The sequence below is a fragment of the Scomber scombrus genome, chromosome 6 (genome assembly GCF_963691925.1).
Source record: "Scomber scombrus chromosome 6, fScoSco1.1, whole genome shotgun sequence".
In the NCBI taxonomy this organism is placed as follows: domain Eukaryota; kingdom Metazoa; phylum Chordata; class Actinopteri; order Scombriformes; family Scombridae; genus Scomber; species Scomber scombrus.
Window position 1 is genome coordinate 16,532,054 of NC_084975.1, and position 27,368 is coordinate 16,559,421.

The following is a 27,368-nucleotide window of genomic DNA, read 5'->3' on the forward strand; positions in this document are numbered from 1 at the left end:
TTATTCAACCCAAGAGTCTTGTGTCTGTCCAAACCAATTATATGTATTCTTCTAACTGTGTGAAGTGGTCAATGCCCAACATTACTCCCTACCTGTACAATGTAACGCTCTGTACACCTCATGTATCGACTGCGTTGACGACTGACTGGCGGGGTGTGAACATGAATTAAGCAGGATGCAGCAGCACCAGCGCCATGGCGAGGTTGACTGATGCCCCATGATGACTCCCAGGGTCATTACATGACCGTTAAGTTGATAGATGCCATCCACAGAGGGGTAATTCTCCTTCTGACAGGCCTGCCGCCCTCTGCAGTGATGAAATGCTGTTCTGATGAATGCTTTCACACATTTTCCAATCGTGGTCTGTTTTTAGGCTGAACAGTCATTTTTAATCACGCCATGTCACATGAATTGTGGGCCACCAAAAGTCAGAGAAAACACACTGTGAAAGCTATGAAGACAACAACTGACTGAAACTGAATAGAAAGACATAGATCAGATACATCAAGGCCTGGGACCGAAAATGACTTTCGCTATAGATTATTAGATTTCTTAGGTTATCAGCTAATCATTTGTATCTATCAAATGAAAATTGCCAAAATCACAATTTACCAGACCCCATGGAGGCAACTTGTACTTATTTCGTAAACCCAAACATATTCAATTTATAGTGATATAAAACAGAGAAAAGCATTAAATCCTTTTTTAATAGAGGCTGGACTCAGCATTCATTTTTTAAATAAAAAATTACTTAAATTATGAAATAATTAGCAAAATGATCAGTTCATTTCTCTCAATTATGCTAATCTCAGAGTTGATTAATAGCCTTCATTTTCCGCATCGTTTTTGGAGATAAGGTAGTGAAATGTGCTCCATGATGTTCAGTACTCCCACTGCAGACTTTGTGTGGTGCTCGTAGGTTAAAAGCTCTTTTAGTGGAGAATCCTTTTGGAGTACCCACTGCACATGAGAGCACTGTCTAGTCTGTGTGCCCTTGAAGCATTCAAGTTCTTGTATGGGTTAATCCATTTTTCATTATAAATGTACTTCTTTATCTATAATAGCATGAGGATTACACACTTTTAAAATGTGGGACTGCACTTCTTTTGTTAAGCAAAGATCAATGGTTTGTGCCGTTGAATCTTTTCAATTTCAGCTGTCTGTAAGGTCTAGGAAATCCATTTCTATGTTTCTAACATGATACGGCCTTTAACCTTAAACCTAATGCAGGTCAAATGGACTGGTTAATCAATACAGGAACAGGCTGTTTTCTATTTGACTGTAAACAGAACGTCAATAGTCATCTGAGATCAGAGTACCTGCCTACTGATTTTGATTAGTAAATGATGATAAAGGGGGTTTAACCCAAGCTTGCTGTCGTCACCTTACATACATTTCTCTAGTGCTTACACACTGTCAGGAGACATTGAGTTGTAGAGAGCTCATCAGAAGGATTAACCAAATTCTTGTGTATAACTATCCAGATTTTATTAAATGTGTTTATACTAAATTGACAGAAGCTATGCAAATTGTTTTGGGGTTTTTTGGTTTTTGTTTTGTTTTTTAAGCATGTGGGCCATTGCGCCTGCTTTAGACAGGTAGAGGGATGTGCATCATACTGTTGTGTTTTGTGATATATTTGTATCCTATTCATGGATCATCAGTCTTTCCTGCCTAAAATGCACTTTGTAAATAATTAATGCTCACAGCCCATTGCACCCGTTAGACTGTCTGAACTCGCCATGTCTACACACAAGCATACCAACAAACCCACACACGTAATTGTTATGTGATGGTCAAAAATAAATACTTCTCACACATTTTAAAAAGGACTTCTCACACACTGTCTTCCATAAGTTCACATTCCCTCAGCATCAATGAATAGTACTGTACTTATTTGTCCTTAAACATAAAGAAAAATATAAGGACAGAAAGAGATAAAGAGAGAGAGAGAGAGAGAGAGAGAGAGAGAGAGAGAGAGAGAGAGAGAGAGAGAGAGAGAGAGAGAGAGAGAGAGAGAGAGAGAGAAATTAACTGATAAAACTCTAACAATGTGGAGATCTAATAAGGGGTCTTATTTTGTTTTATAATAACAAAGCTTTTGCACATGCAGTGACTCCCCATACTGTGAGATTCACGTCATTGGTGCAGCTGCTGGTTCTGTAAGCTGCAGAATAGACAGGTAAACAAGGACACTAACACACACAGAAACACACACATGAACACACACAAAGGAAAGAACATACACACACAAACACAGGGCCGGGTTGTGGGGCTCTCCTCTCAGTATACTTCGGTCCATCGACCCTGCATGGCTGCTCTCAGCTGGATACGTGTCATCCACAGCAGCCCTGCCTGTTAGGGGGAGAGTGAGGTCTGTGGAGGGTGTAAGGGAGGTGGGAATAAATGGGAGAGAGGAGCAGTAGCAAGAGGAGAGCGTGGGGGAGGAAGAGGAGGGGAGTGGAGGGTAGGAAAAAAGGATGCAGGGGTGATGCCATGGAGGAGACAGAGGATGAAACACAAGAAGCAGTTGTTGTTGAGAGGAGTTGTGCGTTGGTTTGTGCGCAGCCTACTCACTGAGTTTAGATTTGAACAGGGTCGGAGGTGAAATGGGGTTGTCTGTCAGATGTTACTCTGCATCAAAGCTCACAGGGAGAAGGGTCAGTATTCAGCCAGCTCCTCTAAATGATATCCTATCCTCTCCATCTGTTGACAGTCAGGTTGTTTTCTGGCTGTTTACTCACCTCATGTATGTCCCCCATCTCTCTTTAATAGGGTGTCTGTGGTGATGTTGCCATGTGCCAGCTGCCATCTGCTCATATTCTTCTTTATTCAGGTGAGACATTTAATGCCTTTATGATGTACGTGTATGTAATAAGTAAATAATGCTGCTAATTACTGAATTAACCGGAAGAATCTGTAAGTACATAACTGACTAAAGGAATAGGTGAACTTTTTGAGAAATACACTTACACTTACTTTTTTTTACCTAGATTTAAAGAATATCAATATCACTCTCTGCCTGTTCAATATAAGGTTTTGCACTAGCTGGTTTTACAGGTTTTATATAGTGTTTCTAACTATTTCTTGGCCACACTAAGTGACTTTCTGTTACCTCTGCTGGTTGCTTGGCAACCCCATGGTGACGACGTAACTCAAGGACATTGAAGATATTGCTTTCTGTCCAGAAACAGTCTACTATAACTACATATAAAACTAATAATTGTTATTTTTACACTTAAACAAACACGAAATAACGTTTCAACTAATAATCTTTAGAGATACCAGCATTCAAATGTTGTTACCTTTGGAAAGGCTAGCTGTTTCCCCCTGTTTCCAGTCTTTATGCTAAGCTGGCTCCAAACAATGGCATCAATTGCACCAGTTGTATGTAACTTTCAGCAAGAAAGCAATCAAGCATATTTCTCAAAATGTTGAACTATTCCTTTAAGAGACAACACCAGTGTGTTTGCATGTACATATCACATGCATGGCTTATTGGGAATCAAGGTCATTTCACACTGCATTGGCCTTTTTCAAAGAAGATGTTTTGACACGTCACAGGAGTAAATAATAAAACTAATGATGGTTGATTCCCTTTAGCTGTCCAAGTTTCATGTCCTGGCTCACTGTCAAACTGTCACAGCTTACTGGGACACCTGAATAGAAAAGGACTATTGTTAATGTTATTAGTAACATCTATGTTTTTTCTGCTATGGCAAGTCAAAAGGTCTGTAGTGAAACAGGGTTATTATAAGTGTTTTTCTGGGTCTGGAAGAGGATGAGGAAACTCTATTTCGGACAACTTTATTAACCCTAGGTCCATATCAATAATATAAACACAATAAAAAAATACAATTAAAATACAAGGACAATACAGTACGGATATATACAGGTTCATGGTAGTATTGGTTAAGACACGTATGTAACACATATGTATGTGTTCCAATGCTTCCAAAAACAAGAGTACATTGTGTCACTTTGTGTAGGTTCAGTTAATTCCATTATAATTTCATTTTTAGAATAATTTAAGCGACATATAAATTTGTACATCATATTTCTCAACACAGCGTCAAAGGTGGGGACGTTGTTGGTAACAAACATATTATTTTCACTGTCCATCTTGGAAGCTTAAGCAAGATACTGAATGCATCATTAAATGCAACGTGATGCTTCTTCATTTTTGCTTTTCCAAAATTGTAAAATAGGTGGGCTGTATATGCTTTAAAAAGAACTGTCTTTACATCAACTCTAAACATATGAAATTTGCATGCCAACATATCAGCTTGTGCATACAGTTTGCAACTGTGACGCTGTATCATATAAATCATTGCTGATGATGTGACCCAAGTATTTTACTCCCCTCACCACAATTAACACTTGATCTGCCATAAGAAAAGAAGCAAAATGTAGCTTCTGACCCTCCTTGGTTTAAGCAATCATGATAATACTTTATTTCCTTTTAGGGTAGAATTTGATGTCATACTGTACACCATAATTTGAGCAGATTCTGAGCAGTAGTTGTAAGCTATAGTCCGCCATTGTTGTCAGCAGTTTTTCTTTACACATTGAATAGATAATACAATCAGTAATTATACGTAAAATGTACTACACTTACTGTAAATGTTTTCATTTATGAATGAAACTGTTCAAGAAGATCAAATAAACACTGACCACACTGCTACAGGCTGAGACATAACATGATACACTGTAGGCACCATGCAATACAGATAACAAGCTGTCAAGTATGAGGTCAAATTTTCCAGCTGTGTTCAAGGAAGCTCTGAGGTTTGAGGGTTAGCTGTCAAAGCGAAACCTTTCAATGCAATGCACTAGTCCAATTTTACATTATCATTTTACAGTGTCCATGTTTGCCTGTCTGCCTTCTGGATTTGATTTTCTGACAGCGTATTTTATGAGTGCAGTGGTGTTTGCATTTTAGTCTTGAAACTCTGATGTTAGAGCCCCTATTTTGATGGTTTAAACTTAAATTTTAACAAAACAAAGAATATGTTTCCCATGCTAGAATATGTATTTTATGTATGTTTCAAGTCTAAGCATGCTGACCTCCATAATCTACTGTGATGAGCTGTCATCATGGAAAAAAGGAAAATATGTTCGCAGTGTCATACAGCAGTGGCAAATTTTGGAAGTATATAATTCTGGCTTTTTAATATAAGGGTTAAAACATGCAAAAATATATAAAGACTATGTATTCATAGGTGAAATGCACTGTCCTGTACATTAGCCTGCTTGGTGATATTTCATGGCCATAAAGAAAAGAAGGGACAAATTTTGAGACATTTTCTGTTTCACAGTGTGTGCTTTGCTTGCACAGTTGCTCTTGAGACAGGAAGCTGAGTTTGGGTTTTTTCCAAGAGGTTATTATGAAGCAAACATTCAATTTCATTGGACACCATGAGAGCAATGTCAAAATGCCAAGAGACATTTTTTGGCACATTTCTGAAAAATTGATTTAAAAAAGCTGACAATTATGTTAAGGCATACTGTTAAAGTAAGGCTTTGAGTGAAATTGTTGTTTTAGTCTCAGCTCCATGAATATACAGTTGTATACACCATAACATACACATCCATGTGTAAGCACTCAAATGTGCACACATCCACTCACACACACTCAGCCACATCCTTAAACCCGAGTTCATTACAAAGTTCCTCTTTGTGTTAGTTCAAAGTTGCTTCTAATAATGATGTAAGTTTGTTTAAAGAATTTATTTCCAGGAACTCCAACTATTCCAGTGGAATATTGGAAGTCTTTCAAAGGGGCTCTACTGTTTTCCCCAGTGCATAAATATAAACAAACATACAATGGACACACACACACATCTGGCACATGTGACAACTCAGAGACTGCATCTAAATAATGCAAAAGCATTAGCAATGTTCTTTCTGAAAGAAAAAAACGGGCATTATGTTAAATTACATATCCATCAAATAAATGTCAGATAGTCTCCTGTGGGATTTTGACAGGAAACAGCTTCTTGAAGCGATCACAGCAGAGACAAAAGCAACTTCAAAAATTCATATTAGTGTACATCATACAAATTTTTATCAGCACTCCTGTAAAAATCACTTATTCTGATTCTGCGTGTTTCTTACATGTTTCCTGAACACATTAATACAGATCTCTGTTGGTTGAGAGAGGGGAGCAAAGACGTAGGAAAAGTCTGCTTTTAGGTCAACCCCTCAGAGAAGCAGAGGAGTGTGTTTGTGCATCTGTGTGTATGTCTGTGTGTGCATGTGTGGGTGGATATTTGTCTGGGTGTGTGTGTGTTTGTCTGTACGTGTGTGTCATATTACAGAGCACAGTGGTAAAGGTATGGCAGCTGCCTGCAGAAAAATCTGAGCTGCCTGCATCTAAGAGAAGCTTTCATCCTCCTACCTGCCCACCAAAGAGGGGAGGCATACTCTCTCTCTCTCTCTCTCTCTCTCTCTCTCTCTCTCTCTCTCTCTCTCTCTCTCTCTCTCTCTCTCTCTCTCTCTCTCTCTCTCTCTCTCTCTCTCTCTCTCTCTCTCTCTCTCTCTCTCTCACACTCGGTCTCTCTCTCACTCGGTCTCTCTCTCACTCTCACACACACACACACAAAGCTAGGTTCGGGCCACAGATGCCAGCAATCAACAGAAGTTCACTACAAGCTTATTCCTTGGTCTAAATTGATTATCATAGTCAAAACGTCAACCTCTAGCTTCTATCTAGAGATTGTTTGGGAGACAAGAGCGAGAAAATTTTAAAGACGAAAGCGATTTCCTACCCGGGGCTTTCTTTTACCAACTTTGCATTAGCTAACAAAGAGACACAGAGAAAAGCAGGTTATTTGTTTATCTTAAAGATAAATCTTGGAGCTGTTAACATCTAGCGATTTAGTGTTGTATTAGCATAAAGTTGTGGAACCTGCAAAAAAAGAAAGGTCATAATCAATACATCAGGGACTGGGATCTACTGACTTTCCACTTGGTGTCAACATGAAATATATACAGATCTTAAGGAAAATGTTTGTTCTCGGTCAGTTTGGCTACATGCTCAACTAAAAGAAATTCTACCTAACAAGCTGAAAGGTCACATAATTCCTCTTCCCCCTGTTCAGGCATATACCTACAGACAACCTCAGTGAAGCCCAGATGGCAGCATCTCTTCCCTTAAAACCATAATTGCATATTAGGATTGATCACAAAAATGGTGATTATGAGAATGTACATTATTATCAATTGTAAATGTGAAGGCCCATGATAATATCATCCAGATAAGATATGCAGATACAGATGCATGTTATTAGCAGGTGGAAATGTTCATAATACCCTGGATCCTGGATATTGCAACCTTTTCCAAGCCCAAGCTTAAATAACCTGATTGACATTTTTAGGGGACAAAGTTCCCCCCAGAGACAAAGAAGACATTAGAAAAGTTGTTCATGCTCAGTATGTGGACCTTTGTAAAATCTGTGGAGAGGCCCTTTAGAATTAAAGTCCCTGTCTATAGAAATATTTCAGGCAAACGTAGAGGGAAATGTTAGTGAAGTCAATCAAACCAGAGTGTTAGCTTTGATTGAATGCAAGCTAAGATAAGTAGCTTCAGTCGTTGCTGGACTCATTGTTGTCAGCTTCTTTCATGGTAAAATGCATTCTGTCCTCACACACGATAATTATGCAGGGGGGAGGGAGGGCAATAAATCTGATAATACACACACACACACACACACACACACACACACACACACACACACACACATAGGGGTATAAACTCATGGACAAGCTGAGAATTGTCGGAACAGAGATCAGATTAGAGAAGCTTTTCTGATCTATGGTATGAGAACGCTGGGCTCATGTATCTACCAGACATCTAAGCTGGCTTATCCTGATACAACCAGGGGCAAACACACACACACACACACACACACACACACACACACACACACACACACACACACACACACACACACACACAAAAGAAAGTTTACTGTGTGATGTTAGGGAGGGGGCAGGTTGGAGAACAGTGGGGTACAATCTCCAAACAATTCTATATCCCTTTTAGTCATGGCCTGGTTATGGCTGTGAAGTGGAAACAACATTGAGTCCTTGTTAACAGCGTCCCCAAACTACACTTAAGGTCTACTTTACAGTCTTTATACTTTATAGTGACACTTACCAAAGTATTTCATCCTGTAGCTCTTGACAGCTTTGTGATTCGTCCTGTGGCACGTGGATTGACTTGAGTTATATTTCCTTTCTCCTCTCCTCGCCTCTCAAGCAGGACTGATGTCCAGATGGTGTGCCCCTCCATGTGTGTTCCAATTATACTCTTCCTGACCATTTCATGGGCCTCAAATCGACCCAAGCATCCACGGCTGCTGCTTCACTCACAAGCTTCACCCATAACCCGTCATCCCTAACCTTTACCCTAAGCCCCTCACCTCCCTCTGTCTCACTCTCCGTCAAGCCTCTCCTCACAGTTTGAGAATCCTAAACAACCCCCTAAGCTCAACATGGTGGCCCATCTTCCTGCACTACTCTTGGTTATGATGTGTCGGGGTGTATTGCTATCCATCGGAGATCCACCTCCGTCCCGCCGGGAGATACGCATTGAGGGTGATCTGGTTCTTGGCGGCTTGTTCCCAGTGCATGAAAAAGGTGCTGGGATGGAAGAATGTGGGCGTGTGAACGAGGACAGAGGGATCCAGAGGCTGGAGGCCATGCTGTTTGCCATAGACAGAATCAATATGGACAACACGTTGCTGCCAGGGGTCTCCCTCGGAGTCCACATCCTGGACACCTGCTCTAGAGATACCTATGCACTGGAGCAGGTGGGTGAGCACCGTTACTGTACATAAATGCTGCATGTTTCTCAATTAGAGATGATTCCAAACTAGATGTAAATACACCCTTCTGTCAAAGAAAAGATTTTCTCATCTTTACTAAGTTTATGTTGCCTGCCATCCACTTAAAACATTGTTCATATCATGTGTGTATAAAGTGTAATCTTAAAAATGTAAATCAAATCATTTTCACCTCCACACAGGATGCTGTTTACTTTAAAACTCAAATATTGCATATTACATAACATATATTTTATATATTATATATTATAATATGTTTGACCAAGATAAGTCAATGATAATCAAATAATGTATAACTAGAACTACAAACTGCACTGCAAAACTAGAACATCAATGAAATACTTACTCAAGTTAAAGCATTTATTCTCAAAGACGGTCAACCATTCGTGTGCCGTACAGCATTCAAATGTATCTGCGTTTACCCGTGAATGCCGATTCAAGTTTTCAGATACACTATAGTTCAGATACAGTTTTAATTAGTTTGTTCTTGTGTGCTGCTGGGTGACCTGAACCTTTCCCACCTTTCATATTTAAAAAGTTGCTCTGAAAAGTAATTTGTGGCATCAGAAGTAAAAAGTGCGATATCTCAACTTTAAGTGGAGGAAAAAGTAAGATCTCATTAAATGGTAATATTCAGGTAAAGTAAATGTACCTCAAAATTCTATTTTATCCACTATGGGTAAAGGAGCTTGCCTCTAATGATAGCAGCTTGATGAAAAATAGAGATTGAAACTATTTGCAATGAGGGAAATGAGCCGGATAAAAAAAATAAAGGCAGCACTTTCCCGCAGGGATTGTTATCTTCAACAATATATTGTATTTTATTGCCAAGCTATTTATAGATGACGCATCTAGCAATCTTATATATAATGAAATTAGTTCTTTGACTGATTGAAGACAGCAAACCCTGGTTTCTTGAAGTGTTGGTTCCCTAAATGGGTTGCAGGTTCATAGGCTGTTTGTCTAAAGACCATCAATATGTTATAATGTGCTTTATCCTCACAGGAATTAATTTACTATTTGGATCCTGTACTGAAAGCAATTAAGGTCCCATAGTGTAGAGAAATTGGCTTTATTGTGCTTGCAAAAGATAAAACCCTACATCATAAAAAGTATCAGGGAAAGTATCAGTCTTTATTTATGTAGCATATTTCTCACAAATAACCAAATTCAAAGCGTTTCACAGTCTGATTAGTAATGATAGATAATATAGACCATATGGTACACAGTATGGTGCACAACATTTGATATAAAATATTAATGTGCTTGTGTTTCCCAGGCTCTGGAATTTGTAAGAGCATCCCTCACTAAGGTGGACGACACAGAGTTTATATGTCCAGATGGATCTTATGCCCTGCAGGACGACAGCCCGCTCGCGATCGCTGCCGTCATTGGAGGATCCTTCAGCAGTGTCTCCATACAGGTAATACATACACCAGCAGATACAGGAGTATTTACACGACCACATTTCACCCTCACCATCTTATTTTAACTCCATTGGTAGCTTCTCTCTCTTATTTTACTCATCTTTGTACCAAAAGTACCATGACCAAGTAGGCAAAAGCTGAAGTCCAGCTACATGGCAGTGCAAGTGTACCCCTGTCTAGGTTTCTGCATGTGTGTTTGTGTGTGTACTTGTTTCTGTAACTCAACTTCCATCGACATGTTCTTGTGTGTTTCCCAGGCTCTTGTAGCTCTTGTCACAGAGCTGGTTAATTTACATAGTTTAGCATAAAACCTCCTTCTCCCTTACTCCTCTGTGACTGCACAAAAGCTTCCTCCTATCAGTCCTTAAATCCCTAATCTCTGTAACTGTCTCTCTGTTTTATCTTTCTCATCCTCTCTTTTTCTCTCTCTCCCGTTCTATCTATTGCTTTTCTTCTGTCCCTTAAATCTTTTCTCTCCTCCTTCTCATCACTTCCTCTTTCTTTTTTTTCTTCTGATTTTATATGCATTCAGAGGCATCCCTCCCAGCTATTTGGGGAGAGATCAGTGTATGCTGACCTCAGCCCCCTTCTCCTCCTTCTCTTTCCTGGGACAGCCATTGTTAATACATCTGCTCTGTCTCTTGTCCTTCATCACACAAAATTATCCCTTGTTTTTCCCGCAGCTCATACTTGTTGCCTTATGTTGGCATTGCTGTTGTTTTTAACCTGTCCTTTTCTGAGGGAAACACTGTTCATGAGACCTGAACTGTGCTCTGCCTTATGATCTTGTACCTGTGTAGATAATCCAGCTACTCCTTCATGCATCTCTACTTGTACAGTTTTTCTGTTGCTTCTAAATGAAGTAATAGTGAATTATTTCATATTTTACCATGCACAACTAAACTCCAATGCCTCGAAGGCATTTACATAGCAGGCATCACCCCTCCACTGCACCAATTTTTTTTCCTTCTTCCCTTTCATTTTTTTCAACTGATTTCTCATATTCAGCCCATTCCTACAGTACATCACCCTTCCCTCTCTCTCACAGGAAGAGAGTAGCTTTCCCTAACAGAGTAAACTCTTCATGTCCCTGCAGACAGGTCTCTTAGCTAGCTGTGGTCATTGTTCAGTGGTGGGTAATGGAGCAATAGGGTTACATTCAGTTGTGTGACCTTCCCTGACATTTAAGTCAGCTGCCATCTATGTGACTGTGTGTGGTGTGTGCATGTATGTGTACCTCAAATGCAGGTGTTTGTGTATGTGTCGACCTGTCTTTGCACGTATCAGTATGTGTGTGTGTGTGTATGTGTGTGTGTGTGTGTGTGTGTGTGTGTGTGTGTGTGTGTGTGTGTGTGTGTGTGTGTGTGTGTGTGTGTGTGTGTGTGTGTGTGTGTGTGTGTGTGTGTGCATATGTATACATATACAGTACCAGTCAGAAGTTTGGACACACTTTCCCATTCACATCAATGAGAAAATGTGTCTACACTTTTGACTGGTACTGTATGTGAGTGTGTTTTATAATCTTCTACACTATTAGTCTAATGAGATTCTGACATGTTGTCAAAACAGCTCATCATCTGAGCTATGAATGAAATATAGAAAAGCCCAGAGAGATGCGCTCTAAAAGGATTAAGCTGAGGCAAGAACAGAATGGCTGTGTAGTTGGTGTTTATTTGCCTGTGTGTGCATGTTTGAGTGTGTATGTTTACATGGCTTTGTGGTGCATGAGTATATGTAGCAATTATATTTCCATTCTTGTGTTGGTGTCTATGACTGTAATGAAGAGAACATGATCAATCCCCAATCAACGGTAAAAGGGAATATTATATGGACATCAGTAAACCCCAGATGATGTCCATCACTAATGCATGAGTCAGTGATTTATTGAACTGTGCGTTCATGTGTCTGTGTGTTTGTGTATGTGTGTGCTTGCCATTTTGTGCATTTCTTCTTCATGTACATTCAATACATTGTCTTTTATCGTTAAATAATCATATTATGCATAAAGCAGTTCCTATCAACAGCAAGCTTCCAAATATGTTCTAATTCCTATCAACAGCAAGCTTCTAAATATGTTCAAATTTTTGCTTTGATGAAAAAAAATACATTAGTTAAAGGATCATTCCAGTTGTTTTTGCTGGTCTTACATTCATTGTTTTTTGACATTGTTCCAGTCATTTTTGATCAAACTTTCCCTTTCTTAACTGAGGGGTTTGACACACATGGAGATCTGCACTCCAGTACAAAGCAGCCGGGTCAAGGGAGAAGAAAAACACTCCAACACAGCAACACTATAGCCCTGCAGTTTGGCATGTCTTTAAATATCTGTGGTTGAGCGATTTCATTGCTGTTAATAATTCTACATTTGATCTGTTTTGACATTACTCATACACATCATTAGTTTCTCTGCTTGCTGACATTCTTTATGCAGGCATTTTTTCTTCCCAACTACCAAGAAGAAACTATCAACTTTTACAAAGATTTTCTGTGGATTTTTCCAGTATATGTTGTGCTGCAAAGTGTTTGTTTTAGCTGCTTTCGGGTTGTTGTTTTTTTTAGTTTCCCTGTGCCCCTTGGGCCATATTAGAGACTGGAGCTCCCTAGAAACTGAAAGGTACACTACTTTATGTATCTGAAATCTTTATTGTGTGCAGCTGCCAGTGCCCAGTATTGATCAGATTTTCAATTCAGTGTTGAACTCAACAGTTCAACTCTCAGTATTTGTTAACAATAACTAATTATGGCTGTATCTATCCTAGGACTGGGCACATTTCTCAGAGGAGTATCTGATAAGTATGAGAGGGTTAATTCTGTTGTGGCTCTTTTCGAGGGAAATACACATTTTTCATCAGCCAGAGAGTTTTTACCTAGCATATAGTTTTGTTAGTTTTGTTTTTGAGATACTGCATCTCCTCTGTTTGTGTTTGCCCAGTTTTGGGGGTTGCTCCATTAAGTTAACTGGATAGTAATGTATTCTTTTGTTGCCACCTCTCAAACATTTGTACCGTAAACACTTAACACAGTTCCACACTGCAGGCCTGAACTGCGCAACTATGGAGTAACTAGTAGACAACGTGAAAACAATGTCTTTCTCTCCTCTCCTCTCCTCTCCTCTCCTCCACCTTTTCTAGTCCTAGTAACTATTCTGAAACAAAAACATAACATTATCATTTAACACCTCCATCACATATAAGTTTGTATTATTCATTAAAAAGAAAACTTAAAATAATTACTCTTGATTTATGTCTCATTTTACTGAATCTCTCCCCCCAGGTTGCCAATCTTCTCAGGCTCTTCCAGATTCCTCAGATCAGCTACGCGTCAACCAGTGCCAAGCTCAGCGATAAGACCCGCTATGATTACTTTGCCCGCACCGTGCCCCCTGACTTCTACCAGGCCAAAGCCATGGCTGAGATCCTCCGCTTCTTCAACTGGACGTATGTGTCCACAGTGGCATCAGAGGGGGATTATGGTGAAACAGGCATAGAGGCTTTCGAGCAAGAGGCCCGTATGAGGAACATCTGTATTGCCACTTCAGAGAAAGTAAGGCATGGAATAGAATAGAACCCAAAGAATATAATAGAATATGAGATTATTTCTGTGACCTGCATGAATATTAGCAAACTTTGCTCAGAGCCAGATACCCAAAACATTTTAATCTGCAGTGTCACACTGATGTATGGCCTGAAGCTGCACCAGTAACAATGAATGGGCAACTACATTTATGAGCTTATACAAGTTTGTCACAATGTCTTATCTTGTCCTACACACAAATGAGGTTTATATTACACTGGCTGTTATCTGTTGTGAACTAGAAAATTAAAGCTTATCTCCAAGAACTCATTCTGGGTACTTTGACATTTGTCATCTCATTTGCTACTGAGATGCATGTTGGTGTAAGACTAAAGTACAGAACACATTTCTTTGTTTGTTTCTTCATGTGACTGAACATGATAAATATTCACAAATAGCTACCAATGCATTTTGGGTGTAGAGGCAGCCTATACAGGTCAGTACTTCTGTCATCACGTTAAATCCACTTTCTGTTCAGGTGGGACGTTCTAATGCTAAGAAGTCCTATGAAGCTGTGATCCGTCAGCTCCTCCAGAAACCTAACGCCCGAGTGGCCGTCCTCTTCCTGCGCAGCGATGATGCGAGAGAGCTGCTGGCAGCTGCTGCCAGGCTTAACACCTCCTTCATCTGGGTGGCCAGTGATGGCTGGGGTGCGCAGGAAAGCATTGTCAAGGGAAATGAAGTCACTGCTGAAGGAGCCATCACACTTGAGCTGGCAGCCAATCCCGTGCCAGAGTTTAATCGTTACTTTCTCAACTTGAACCCGGTCAAAAACCATCGGAATCCCTGGTACAGGGAATTCTGGGAGCAGCGATTCCAGTGCTCCTTGGGTGGTGGAGGAACAGTAGCAGGGGGAGGTGTTGGATTGGGAGAGACACCTCTCCCACCGTGTGACAAGGACTTGTCAATGGACAAGAGTAACTTTGAACCAGAGTCCAAGATCATGTTTGTGGTAAACGCGGTGTACGCCATGGCTTATGCCCTCCATAATATGCAACGGAGCCTGTGCTTTAACACCACCAAGCTGTGCGACAGCATGAAGGCCTTGGACGGGCGCAGACTCTACAGGGATTACATCCTTAATGTCAGCTTCACAGGTAAGAGAGAGACAGCATGGCAGAGAGAGTGAATCCTAGATTAGGAGCATGAAGAGTGAAAAGAAGTGAATATTGGAGGGGAAGCGAGCTGGGGAAGAAAAAGGAAAAATAGCGAGAAATAGACAGGAATGTGAGTGCTGTGCCTAGTTAACAGTCCTCTCGTGTACAACACAAGGATGTTGTCCTTCTCCTCTGCCAAAGCAGCCAAGCCACAGAACATAAAAAGTACTGAGACAAATCCGCTTAATTGCTATGTATTGTCAAAGCCAGCCTGCCATTGACACCTATTACCCATGCGTAATTGATACGACACTACAAAGTTGCTTTGAGGAATGAGAGCTGCAGTTAATCCATCAGCCATATTCTTCTCACTTGCACTAACGAGATTGTGTGTGTTATAATAGCTTCTATAGCAGGCTGCCTGTCTATCTGTCAGTCTCTATAGAGTTGGGAGAGAAGAGACAGAGGATTGGCTTGACTGACAGATGGCGCACAAAGGAAGCGTTATAAATAAACTACTGTGTCTCAGGGACTGACACAGGTTTAGAGTTACTTATTCCTCCACCAACCGTGACCAGGAGCAGACATCAAAACAGCCAGACAAACAGCACTAACACGGCAGCTTTTCCACGGGACACTGGGGAGAGCAAATAGGAGGGATGGATGGAGGACGATAGAATGGCGTCACATATGGAGGGAGGGTGAGGGAATCTTACAGATAAGACTGACAGGCAGACTAAAGCGAGAGAAGGGTGTTTTGGGTAAGGTAAAAGTGTTAGGGAGGGAAAAAGGGAAGGAACGAGGGAGCACTGAAGCAATGCCGGAGTGGGACAGCATGCGTCAGCAGAAGAAGAGGATTCTCTTTGAAATTCCCCATCTTCATTTCTGCTACAAATCAAAGGACTTGGAGCATTTCAGTCTGAGGAGGGAGACAGAAAGAAGGAAAGAGATGGGAAGAGTGTCAGTAAGATAGAGAGGGAAAGAGAGGAAACAGTCAAGCCGATTGCAGTCGCAGCCTCTGGTTGGCACAGATGATAACCATTCCCTTATAGGATGCATACTAAGAGGAGTGGAAGAGATATGCAGATTCACTCACAGAAAGTTTAAAATGCTCTAGAGAAAGTAGAAAGGAGAGGGAAGGAGAGGAGTGGAGAGGACCGGAAAGGAGAGGAGAGGAGGTGTGAATCCCACTGTGACTTCCCTACATCTCCATGTCTGATCATCTCTCTCCCTACATCCCCCTACTCATACTATCCCTCCATCCATTTCACTAATGATGTATGTCTATGAGGCGTGTGACTTTATTCTACAGTAGGGAAAGAGTAACAGTATGTACAAGGATCTCAAGTTCTTTATAGCTCAGTGTCAGCGTCGACAGTGACAGCATGACAAACAGCTGTATCGGTAAAAAATGCACTAAAAAAAGCTTAGATGGTGATTTTGGATGTTGATGGGGGTGGTGTGGATAAACTGGCAACTGTGGTTTGTTTTGAGTTGTTGGCTAGCTCTGAATGACTAATTCTCACTGCTCTCACATAAACATATTTCTATCTACAGTATGTAAGGAAGGAGCTGAGGTGAGATGAGGTTGAATGTGGGGTATAAATACTGCAGCATCGCCATCCGCAGTGCTCTCAGTCTGAACTGTAGCAGACGGAAAACCAACACTGTTCAGCGCTCTCTCCAGATCTCTCTCCCATCTCCTCTTACACACACATGCATGTTCATTACACACTTTACATTGCATCAAAGATTGATCTTACATTTATCTTCAGAATTCCCACTCCACTAAATTACTGTTTCCCTCTCGTGGATTTAACACACACAACAGAATGGGCTGTGTTAGGCCTGTTTTTGTTGTGTGTTACTAACACTGCTGCACAGAGGCACTATATTGTGTGGTTAGGAGTGCGTTTTCATATGCCGCTCTCTTCATCTAGTCTCATCTCGCTAGTTGCTATGGTAATGAAGCCGACACTATTGCCAATTGTGGAAGTGATCTGGTAGATGATGGGAACTGCTCCCCACCAACTAGTAAGAGAAACAGGGGTGCATTTGCGCATTTTTATGAGGCACTTGATGCATACTTAGAGCACAAAACACATAACAGTCAGCTTTTTACAAAGAGGCAGCTTGAAATGCTTGTTTTTTTACCAGCTTGAAATTACAGACAACCCCAACCCACACACTTCTCCTAGCCATCATTCAACTCCCACCCACCCACCTCCCCGATCTGCAGCAAACAGATCAGTATATACACACATGCACACAGTCTTCTGTTCAAATAGTGGTGATAGATGTGATATTCCCCCTTCCCTGCACCTTCCCTGTGTGTGTGTGTGTGTGTGTGTGTGTGTGTGTGTGTGTGTGTGTGTGTGTGTGTGTGTGTGTGTGTGTGTGTGTGTGTGTGTGTGTGTGTGTGTGTGTGTGTGTGTGTGTGTGTGTGTGTGTGTGTGTGATACGTCTGTGTTAGCAGAGGCGGTGTGCCTTCAGGGCCATATTGAGCAGAGAGCTTACTGCAACGTTTAGATGCTAGAGAACAACCTTCACTCCTTCTTTCCCTCATTTTCTCTTCACTCTCTCCCTCTGTCACTCTCTGTCTTTCAGTCTTTCTGTTGCTGCTCATCACTCTGTATCTCTACATCTCTCTCTATGTCTCTGTTCTCTTTCTCACCCAGAATCTGTCCTACCCTCCATCTACATTCAAAAACAGCACATCCCACTCAGACTTCACAAGGTTGCTCTCCTGCCTCCACCACCTCTCTACGCCGGTCTGTTCATCCACTCCTTCACTTTCCTCATCCCTCCCTCCATCCATCCTCCAGCTATATCTCTGCTGCCGTCACATCAGTCCCTGCTTTTCTCTCTTGCTATCTCCTCTCCTTTTTTTCTTGTATTCTTTTCCCTCTTCCCCCTTGTCACTTCCCTCCTTTCTTTGCCCTTATCTTGTCTCTTGGCTCATCCTCCCTCGCAGCACCTCCTGCATTTGGCCTGCTGTTTCTTTCTTTTGTCTCCTCTATCTCACCACCTTTCTTTCAGTCAAGCCTCAGTTCTCACATGCCTTTTCTCCTATACATTTCTGTCTCTTGTTTCAGACTTTCCTTTTATCCACCCTATCTGTGCTCTATTCCTCTGTGGCCTGTTGCTCCGTGGCCCAGGCAGTGCTCCATCCTTGGGGACTGAATCTGCAGAGAGAACAAATATAGCTAATGTTATCCGTCTGTGTGTGCATTTGTGACATGAGAGTCCATCCCTCTGTCCATATCTGTATATTCTCAGAGATGTATCTGTGTGTGTGTGTGTGTGTGTGTGTGTGTGTGTGTGTGTGTGTGTGTGTGTGTGTGTGTGTGTGTGTGTGTGTGTGTGTGTGTGTGTGTGTGTGTGTGGGTGTGTGTGTGCGTGTGTGTGTGTGTGTGTGTGTGTGTGTGTGTGTGTGTGTGTGTGTGTGTGTCCTTCCACACTATTTCTGTGGGGCACAGAGTCATCAACCCTCTGAAGTAAGGAAGAGAGGGACAATGCCTCTTTCTTTACAGTGCTAAGCCATTGTATTTTCTTTACATTTTACCTGGAGCAGGTTTTCATTTACACATGCCCCTATATGCAGTGTTTACTTTGCAAAGCTTGAATTGGGATTAAATCAAGGATTCAGGTGAATTAAGGTGAATAATTCTCCATTCCCTCAACTACAGCAAATATACAGCCACCTTTTACAGCTTCATACACTCAACAACAAAAAAAATTCCACCTCTTTCTATGAGTCTGTATACTTCTCTCTCTTTCTCTCCACTTTTAGATTACTTACTCCTACTCGTTCCTTCCAAGCCCCTTTGCCTCCTTTCTCTCCCTTCCTTTAATACCTACAATCCCCCTTGGGGTTCGCTTTAGCCCGACATGGCCGAGAACATAATTAATTTCTCAGCTTCTGAATGAAAAGCCTGTTTTCATCATGCTTTAATTAATCAAGAATAATAAGGTGTTTCTCAAATTAGCGGGAATGCTAAAGTGTCTCAAAAAATTAGGGATCTGGTTAGTCTGTGTTATAATCACAGTTTGTTTCACCTAACTTTATTTGCCTTTTTACTGTTACTGTTTTATATTCTGTGGCTCCAGCTGTTTCATTAACTTTATTCAGCGGTATGCAGAACAGATTTTAGTTGACAATGCAGTGAATCTTTTTAGCTAAATAGCAATATATTCACAGTTGGTCTACATAAAGGGTACTTTGTATTTCCAGGCATGTCAATTTATTTGCTGCAGTGTATCCATTGTACCCCAGCTACACAACAGGCATGCTTGAGTAAAATGTTGCTTGGAGGACATACTCCACCTTTAACACTGGACCATCTTTAACCTTTTCACCTGTTGTTGATTGTTGCACTACTGTCTTATTTTTTTATTGGTACTTCTTTTGTGCTTGTTTACTTTCAGCTATTTTTTTTAAAACTGTCTAGCACTCTTTCTCAATGCACATGTCCCTGTCACCTGGCTACTTGAGAATTTGTACCATGGCTCTTTTAATTCACTGTCCTCTAAAGCTTGATTGACTTGACTCACTAATAAGTTGCTTTGGATAAAAGTGTCTGCCAAATGCCAAACCAACTTTTTTTATTATTATTACGAAATACCTTCAAAACAAAAAAACATTCCCATCAGCCTCACCTGAACTGTGTTTAGAGCTTCTTTGCAAATGTTAGCATGCCAAGAAGTAAACTTCATTATTGTTTAACATCAGCATGTTAGCATTGTCATTGCAAGCATTGTTTGCATGTTGATGTGAGTATTTCAAAACCTAGCCCAAAGCACTACTATGCCTCACAGTGACACTAGTAGGGCTGTAGACTCTTGTTTATTCAGAACCACATTTTTTGGTCACTGGAAGTCAGAGCTCATCAGTGTTTTAAATTTAGCCAAGACAGTTTTGAGGAGAGACAGGCGTCCATCAATCAAGGACTTGGGCTGCCTGTCTCAGCTCTCTGCATTCACCAAAGGAGCCTTGGTGGCCTTCGCCAGCTTGAACTTGCACTTCATACACTTTTCTGATAAGCCACTCTGTCACGTCAGCAAGGTTGCTTGTTGGTTATAGGGAGGAATCACCATTCCCCTGAGTCTATTGCTCTCTGGATGTGATCTGTTAGAGGGAAGTCAAGGACAATACAGCACCCTCAAATGGGTCTGTAGGCTAATGCTGTTATCTCTTTAGTCTGTATTACACGTAATTACCACATACAGCTAATTAGGCTTCAGCACACATCTAAGGTCCTAATAAGGTGCAGTTATGATAATTAGCTAGTGGCAAAGTGTTTTCTGAGTGTGTATGAGAGTCTAAGAGGAGGAGGGCCCAGTTTGTCTTATTGCTCTGTGTTATTAGCAGATGTTATTATCTGCCAAGTAGCAGTAAAATGGATTCATAGGTCTTCTTCGTCTGAAGATAATATCAGCATTTTCTTATTGAAATCATTTTCATTTAGCTGTCACTAAGACATTTAGCCCAAAAATTCAAAGAAGACTTGACATCTAGAATTTCCTGTGACAGAGAGGGAGAGGAGAAATATAGAGGGTTATGCTGTCTCGGTGATTTATGGATTTCATAAACCCTAACCCCCTATGCTGCCATCTGACACACCATTCTTCTCTGAACACACTGAGCTTTCACAACAATAGAGCAGCTTTAGCCCTTGTCAGTGTTGCATGCACATACACACACACACACACACACACACACACACACACACACACACACACACCCACACATCCACACAATCACAACTAACAGCAGGGTCAGAGCTTTGGTTCTGTCAGCACAGCCTCCCACAGTGCTCAGAGCAATACCTTAACCATCACACTGTAAAGTAAAACCTAATGGAGCTTCCATCTGGGTGCGTGCACAGACATCCTCATACTCACTTTTTAGCCAACAGTTTACTCACAATCTGTATTCTGATTCATTCCACTGATCCTAAGCTGTATGTTGGGAGAAAGAATTTGGCACGTGATTTCTTCAGTAACTCAATGACACAAAGATATGAGGAAGGCAGCACAATATCATCAATGCTGCTGTTGATTGAGGACCAAGAGCCTTGTTATATGTTGAGGAGTGATGCTTTGATAAACCCATCGTATGCTGCACTATCCCCAGCCACATCATCATTTGACAGGGGAGGCAGCAGCGTATAACAAACAGCCGTGTCCAGTTTGTCAGCAGAACAGAGTTGATTGCTCCTCTTAAAGGACTGAAGTGGCACTGTAGGACTGACATACTTTTTGTCCGTGTCAAAACGACCAAGTGTCAGCAATGTCAAGTCCGACACTGCCTGCAACACTTTAAGAAATTACTTTTTTGCGGTTCATAAATGCTTTCCTCCTTGGTTTTTAAAAAAAAAATGGTTTCAACATCCTGCCAATTTTACAATCTCTTCTGTTCCCACATCCTCAGGGCAGATGGTAATCCTTTCATAACAACTTGTATACAAACCAATTTGGCAGTTTCAGCAGTGTACCTCCCTCACATAAGAGACCCAAAGGCTAATTCTATCAATGTGTGGGTAGCTATAGCACTGCCCAGGGATTCAGTCCTCTGCCTTCATGCCTATATGACTTTATGGGCATGCAGTTTGTTAATGATGCGTTTGGTAATAAACTTTGTCAGATCGGAATTTAGAGCAGCGTTTCTGTCCCTATGTGACCTTAGGGATGGATAGGAAGACACTGACACACACAAACATCACTAAGCATACAAGGCATTTATAGCCTTTTAATGAATACTTTGTAACTGGCTGGTCTTCAGTAATGAAAACGCTATTGTAATGCCCCCCACTGTCTGTTCTGGACCCCAAAGGCTTAACTGACCATGGCTTATTGTTTCAGTCCTCAATGCTACTTTTAAGAGGCATCAATGAGACATCAATGGGATGATTGTTTGTGATTGTTTAGTTTTAATCTCCTTTTTTCACTCAACTTATCTTCTTTTTCACTCCTCACCACCCTCTAGCCCCTTTCGCTCCTCCAGGCAGTGAGACGGCAGTGAAGTTTGATTCCCAGGGGGACGGCATTGGCCGATACAACATCTTCAGCTACCAGCGCTCTGGCGATCGTTACGGTTACGTGCCAGTAGGTGAATGGGCAGAGAGTCTGACTCTGAGCAGTGATCTGATTCACTGGCCCAGAGAAGTGGTGCCCACTTCACAGTGCAGCGACCCCTGCGAGCGCAATGAGATGAAGAAAATGCAGGCAGGTAGGAGACTGAATTTCAACAGTGTTCTTTTTTGTCACAGCCACATACCATACCAAACAGCAGCTCCTTTTGAAAAATCTCAGGCTGTCATATTCTTCTGTTCATATTCCTGTTTCCCAGGTGAGTACTGCTGCTGGATCTGCACAGCCTGTGAGCCTCATGAATACCTGGCTGATGAGTTCACATGCTCACCCTGTGCTCCTGGCCAGTGGCCCACGGACGATCTGACATCCTGCTACGACCTTCCTGAGGATTACATTATGTGGGAAGATGCCTGGGCCATTGGTCCAATTACTATTGCCTGTGCAGGGTGAGTGACAAAGAGTTGTCAACATGATGTCAGTTTCTGAAAGGCTTAAGTGTGTGTGAATGTCTTTATAGTTGTGTTGAGAGGAAGAAAGGAAGTTGAGGATCAGTACAATTTACAACCATCACTTATTCTGATTTTACTAGACCACTTCTAAAGTGCTTTTCCAAATCTAAACATGGATGATGAAATCGGCCATTGTCAATATCAGAAGGTGGTTCTGTAGTAATTATGATACTCTTTTTTTGATTAACCTCGTCTGTCTCGCTGAATAACCCCCATCTGTCCCCAGGTTCATGTCCACTGGTCTGGTGTTCTGGGTGTTTATTCGGCACAATAACACACCGCTGGTGAAAGCATCAGGACGAGAGCTCTGCTACATCCTCCTTTTGGGAGTCTTCATGTCGTATGCCATGACTTTCCTCTTCTTGGCCAAGCCCTCTCCTGCCATCTGTGCTCTGCGGCGCCTCGGCCTGGGCACGTCATTCGCTGTCTGCTACTCCGCCCTTCTCACCAAAACCAACAGAATCGCCAGGATTTTCAGTGCGGTGAAAGACGGAGCGGGTCCAGCGAGACCACGCTTCATTAGCCCATCCTCTCAGGTGAGCAATTGCAGCATCACATCCTCCATTTGCAACAGTCAGATGGATGGATGGACAGACAGTAGTTCTTGTCGACCTTACCGTCCTCTCCTCTTTTGTTTTTTTAGGTTTTCATCTGTTTGAGTCTTATCTCAGTCCAGTTGGTAATGGTGTCAGTGTGGCTGCTACTGGAAGTTCCCGGGACACGGCGCTTCACATTGCCAGAGCGACGGCAGACTGTCATCCTCAAGTGTAACGTACGTGACTCCAGCATGCTGCTGTCACTGGGCTACGACGTGCTCTTGGTCATCCTGTGTACTGTGTAAGTGTAGTAGAGCTGGTTTGATTTGGCGTGATACACTGTTAACTACACTGAAACTATACTACACTACACTGTAAACTATGTTCAACAGTTGTGCTTGACTCTAACATAGGTCAAGGTAGCTATGAGTTTTTTTCCAGATGGTTTAATCATAAATATTCATCTCTTTCTCTAGGTATGCCTTCAAGACCAGGAAGTGCCCAGAGAACTTCAACGAGGCCAAGTTTATTGGATTCACTATGTACACCACCTGCATAATTTGGCTGGCCTTTCTTCCAATCTTCTATGTTACATCAAGTGACTACAGGGTATCTTCTTGAAGATGCACGCACACACACACACACACACACACACACACACACACACACACACACATACACACACACACACACACACACACACACACACACACACACACACACATAAATTGTTCTTGTCCTTTAGGAGGACATTGCATTGACTTTTATTAATTAATTTTATTAACCCAAACACCACATGTCAACCATTCCGAGAACCTATATTTTGACCCCAAATGGATGCCATGAATATATGAGCAGATTTTTATCTCCAGAATGAGAATAAGTACACAGGTCACAAAAAACACAGGTGTAGTGGCAACTTAAACAATTTCTAATCCTTCTGGCAAATGTCCCAGCTCTGCAGTACTAGGATGACAAACAGACAGGCTCCATCAAACTGCTGACACATGTCCAGATTTAACAGCAAAGGGAGTGAGTGTTCACCTGATCCATACAAATCTTACGCATACACACACCATAAACACACACTTCCATGTACACACACACTGCACAGTATCAAAGAGTGTAAGAGTGCTGATGCAAGGCTGCTCATTTGATCCCAATAAAAACAGCTCTCTCTCTCTCTCTCTCTCTCTTTCTCTCTCTCTCTCACTCCCTCTGAAAATAAGCATTTCTTTGGCCTTGTAATCTGACTTTAAGATTAGTCAGTTAGAGGCATAACATCACTCACCACACCCACCCTCTCACACTCACACACATAAACATACGGTATATACACAGAGGAGAATTTTGGGGGGGTAGATAGCTGATGTCCTTCACTGTAATGTGACTTTGCCTTAAGCTGCTGTTACTTCACTCTGTAACCTTCAACAACACTTATCAGCCACAGAGTTAAACACAGCAATTATAATGGCAACCTAAAATGGACATACAGCAGGAACCTTGTCAAACCTATCATCCAAATGAAGAAAGGATAAGATTATATTTAGCATTGATTTTTGTACAATAAATCACAAAAGATTAAGTTAAAGCTACTGCTGTGATACTGTCGAGTTCAGCCTTTGTGGTCTCTGTTGTGTCCCACTTCTGGTAGTGATAGTAATTACAAAAATACTGTTGACATATGCTTACATCATAGGCTCTGCTATCGCTATTGTTTTGGCTGTAAAGTGGTGGATAAATTGTTTTTCAGCACTACACAACCCACACGAAATGAGACGTTTCAATATCAGTATTTGATCCATTCAGTCCAATAACCTTTGGAAAGACTAGAACAGCCACACGATTAAATTATTTTATCCCCATTCAATTTAGCAGAGGTATACAGAAGTTAACCAGCCCGACCAGCGGAAGTCTGGTGCTCATTCAAACAGAATGTCCTGCCTGACATGAGATTTAAACTCTGTATACTGTGAAATACAGAGAGATTTATCTGGCGGTGATAGACTTAATCAGCATATTATGAACACATTTTGACAAGGACTTGAATTTAACTTCATTTACAGTACCAGTCAAACGTTTAGACACACTTTCCCATTCACATCAATAAGAAAGTGTGTCCAAACTTTTGACTGGTACTGTATATGTAAAAGTTTAAGTATTTTATGTCACTCTGTACTTGTTATCCTATGGATTGTTGCAAGGTAACAAAGTCTGCCAATAAAGAGTCATACTCTCACTTTAAAGGCCTCATTGGCTCTGTGTACTTTAGCGATCGGTTAATTTGATCTGTTTATCCACTGTTTATCCAGTTAGCTTTGATTTATTAATATTTTATTTTCAGCAAAGCATGCCGTAATACTTACTTACTTTAAATGCCTTTGAAAAATGTTCATTATTCTAGATTGTTATCATCAAATTAGTTCTTAACGGCAATTACTTTGTACTACATTAGCATAAGATTTATCCATCAAAGTCTGGCTATTAATTAAAGTCTCTTCGTCTTTCCTCTCCCTCTGCAGGTTCAGACCACAACCATGTGTATCTCAGTCAGCCTGAGTGGCTTTGTGGTCCTGGGCTGTATGTTTGCCCCCAAGGTCCATATCATCATGTTCCAGCCCCAGAAGAATGTGGCCAGCCACAGGCTTAACCTCAATCGCTTCAGTGTCAGCGGGGCTGCCACCACATATGCGTCTCACGGTAGGTTACATTTTTAAAGAGACTGGGTTTAGAGCAGCACCCTCATACAGTTTTTTTTTAATGACGTGTCTGTCAAATGGGGGTGCTTAACATTCAATATCAAGCACAGCGGACAACTCTGTGTTCCACTTTAGTTTAAGGGAATACAAAACCGGAATTTAAAAGTATATAGGTGCTTGTTGTGTGCATTTCTGTATTGTTTTCCTATAGAACAGCATGATTGACAAGTTCAATCATAAACTAATCAGACTTTAAAGAATAGCAACCTGCTGACAGAGCTGAAGCAGTGCAATGGGAGCAGTACAATAGAGATACCAGTGAAGATGCATGCCTCTATGTAGTGACTGAAATTTGAACATATAAGTCTTTTGTGACAAAAAAAATAATATTTACAGGTGGGATGAGTTGAATAACAGATTGAATTCTTATAAACTATGAATTGGCAGTGATACTACCTAAAGTATCATTAGATTAAGTCTGAATTCACACCACAACTCATATTTTACTTATAATTCTTACCAGTGTTCTAAAAAGGCATTTCTCTTTGATAATTTGTTAGTTTGGTTGTTAGTTTCAGCTGTTCTGACTCATATACAATATGATATTGTGCAGTTCTTTTGTTACCTGCCCAGATGCATGAACAGGCACTGTCATCTACAAATTGGATCAATCTTCTGTAATAGCATATATTTAACAATATGATTCTTACTATGATTTTGTTCTTTTTTTTAATTATTATTTATTATTTGCACAGCACATTATTGACTATATAGATACACATACCTATGATGAATTTGAAACAATGATAGCACAGCTACATAGGTGATTTTATTTATTGGCTAATTAAAATTATTCTTAGCTCTATGTGGGAATGTAATGACTCTTTGATCGACATCTGCCTCACTCAGAAATTATACCTTTATTATTTTTATGGGAGCACAGACTGGGATGACATAATTCTCAGCTCAGCTCCACCCAACTAAAATCCTAGCAGAGTTCTTATCACACTCATTAATTGAAAACAGTTGTGCATGTAGAACTTTAATAAAAAAAATTGTTCATTAAGTGAAGTAGGCTTATATGAACAAATATGCTTGATTTCTGACTTTCCTTTTAAATATCCTGTCCTTCCTTCTTCCCTCGTACCTTGTCTTTTTCCAGCTTCTGTCAGTGCCCACTATGTCCCGACCGTGTGCAACGGGAGAGAAATTGTTGACTCCACTACTTCCTCTCTGTGACCCCACCCATACCTATCTCTAAATCTGCCCCTGCGACTGTTAGCGAATCCATGAACATTATCCTTTTCAAGCATTGTTCCCCACCTCATACACACTACTAAACACACTCAGACACACATACGTACACATACACACAAATACACGCACAAACCAACAAACACCTTCCTTGTGGACTAGAACTGTATTGTTTCACAAATGTAGAAAGTGTGTATCTATAATTAAATTATTTTCTAGGGATGTACATACATGGAATCGACATTGTTGTAAGTAGAGAAACAAAACAAAAAAAGTTTTTAGGAGGAATTTTTGGAGCCTTTGTTTTTGATAGCTTTGTTATGATGCGG

General features: G+C 41.0%; 1 protein-coding gene across 1 annotated transcript; it reads left to right on the forward strand.

Annotated features, from left to right (window-relative positions):
- The first annotated feature begins 8,498 nt into the window (after positions 1-8,498).
- grm3 (glutamate receptor, metabotropic 3) lies at positions 8,499-27,024 on the forward strand. Its single transcript, XM_062421611.1, has 11 exons — positions 8,499-8,816; positions 10,129-10,272; positions 13,550-13,819; positions 14,328-14,946; positions 21,935-22,177; positions 22,298-22,487; positions 22,777-23,086; positions 23,194-23,387; positions 23,563-23,695; positions 25,609-25,786; positions 26,948-27,024. The coding sequence occupies exons 1-11, from the start codon at positions 8,499-8,501 to the stop codon at positions 27,022-27,024; spliced, it is 2,676 nt and encodes an 891-aa protein (XP_062277595.1).
- Positions 27,025-27,368: the final 344 nt, after the last annotated feature.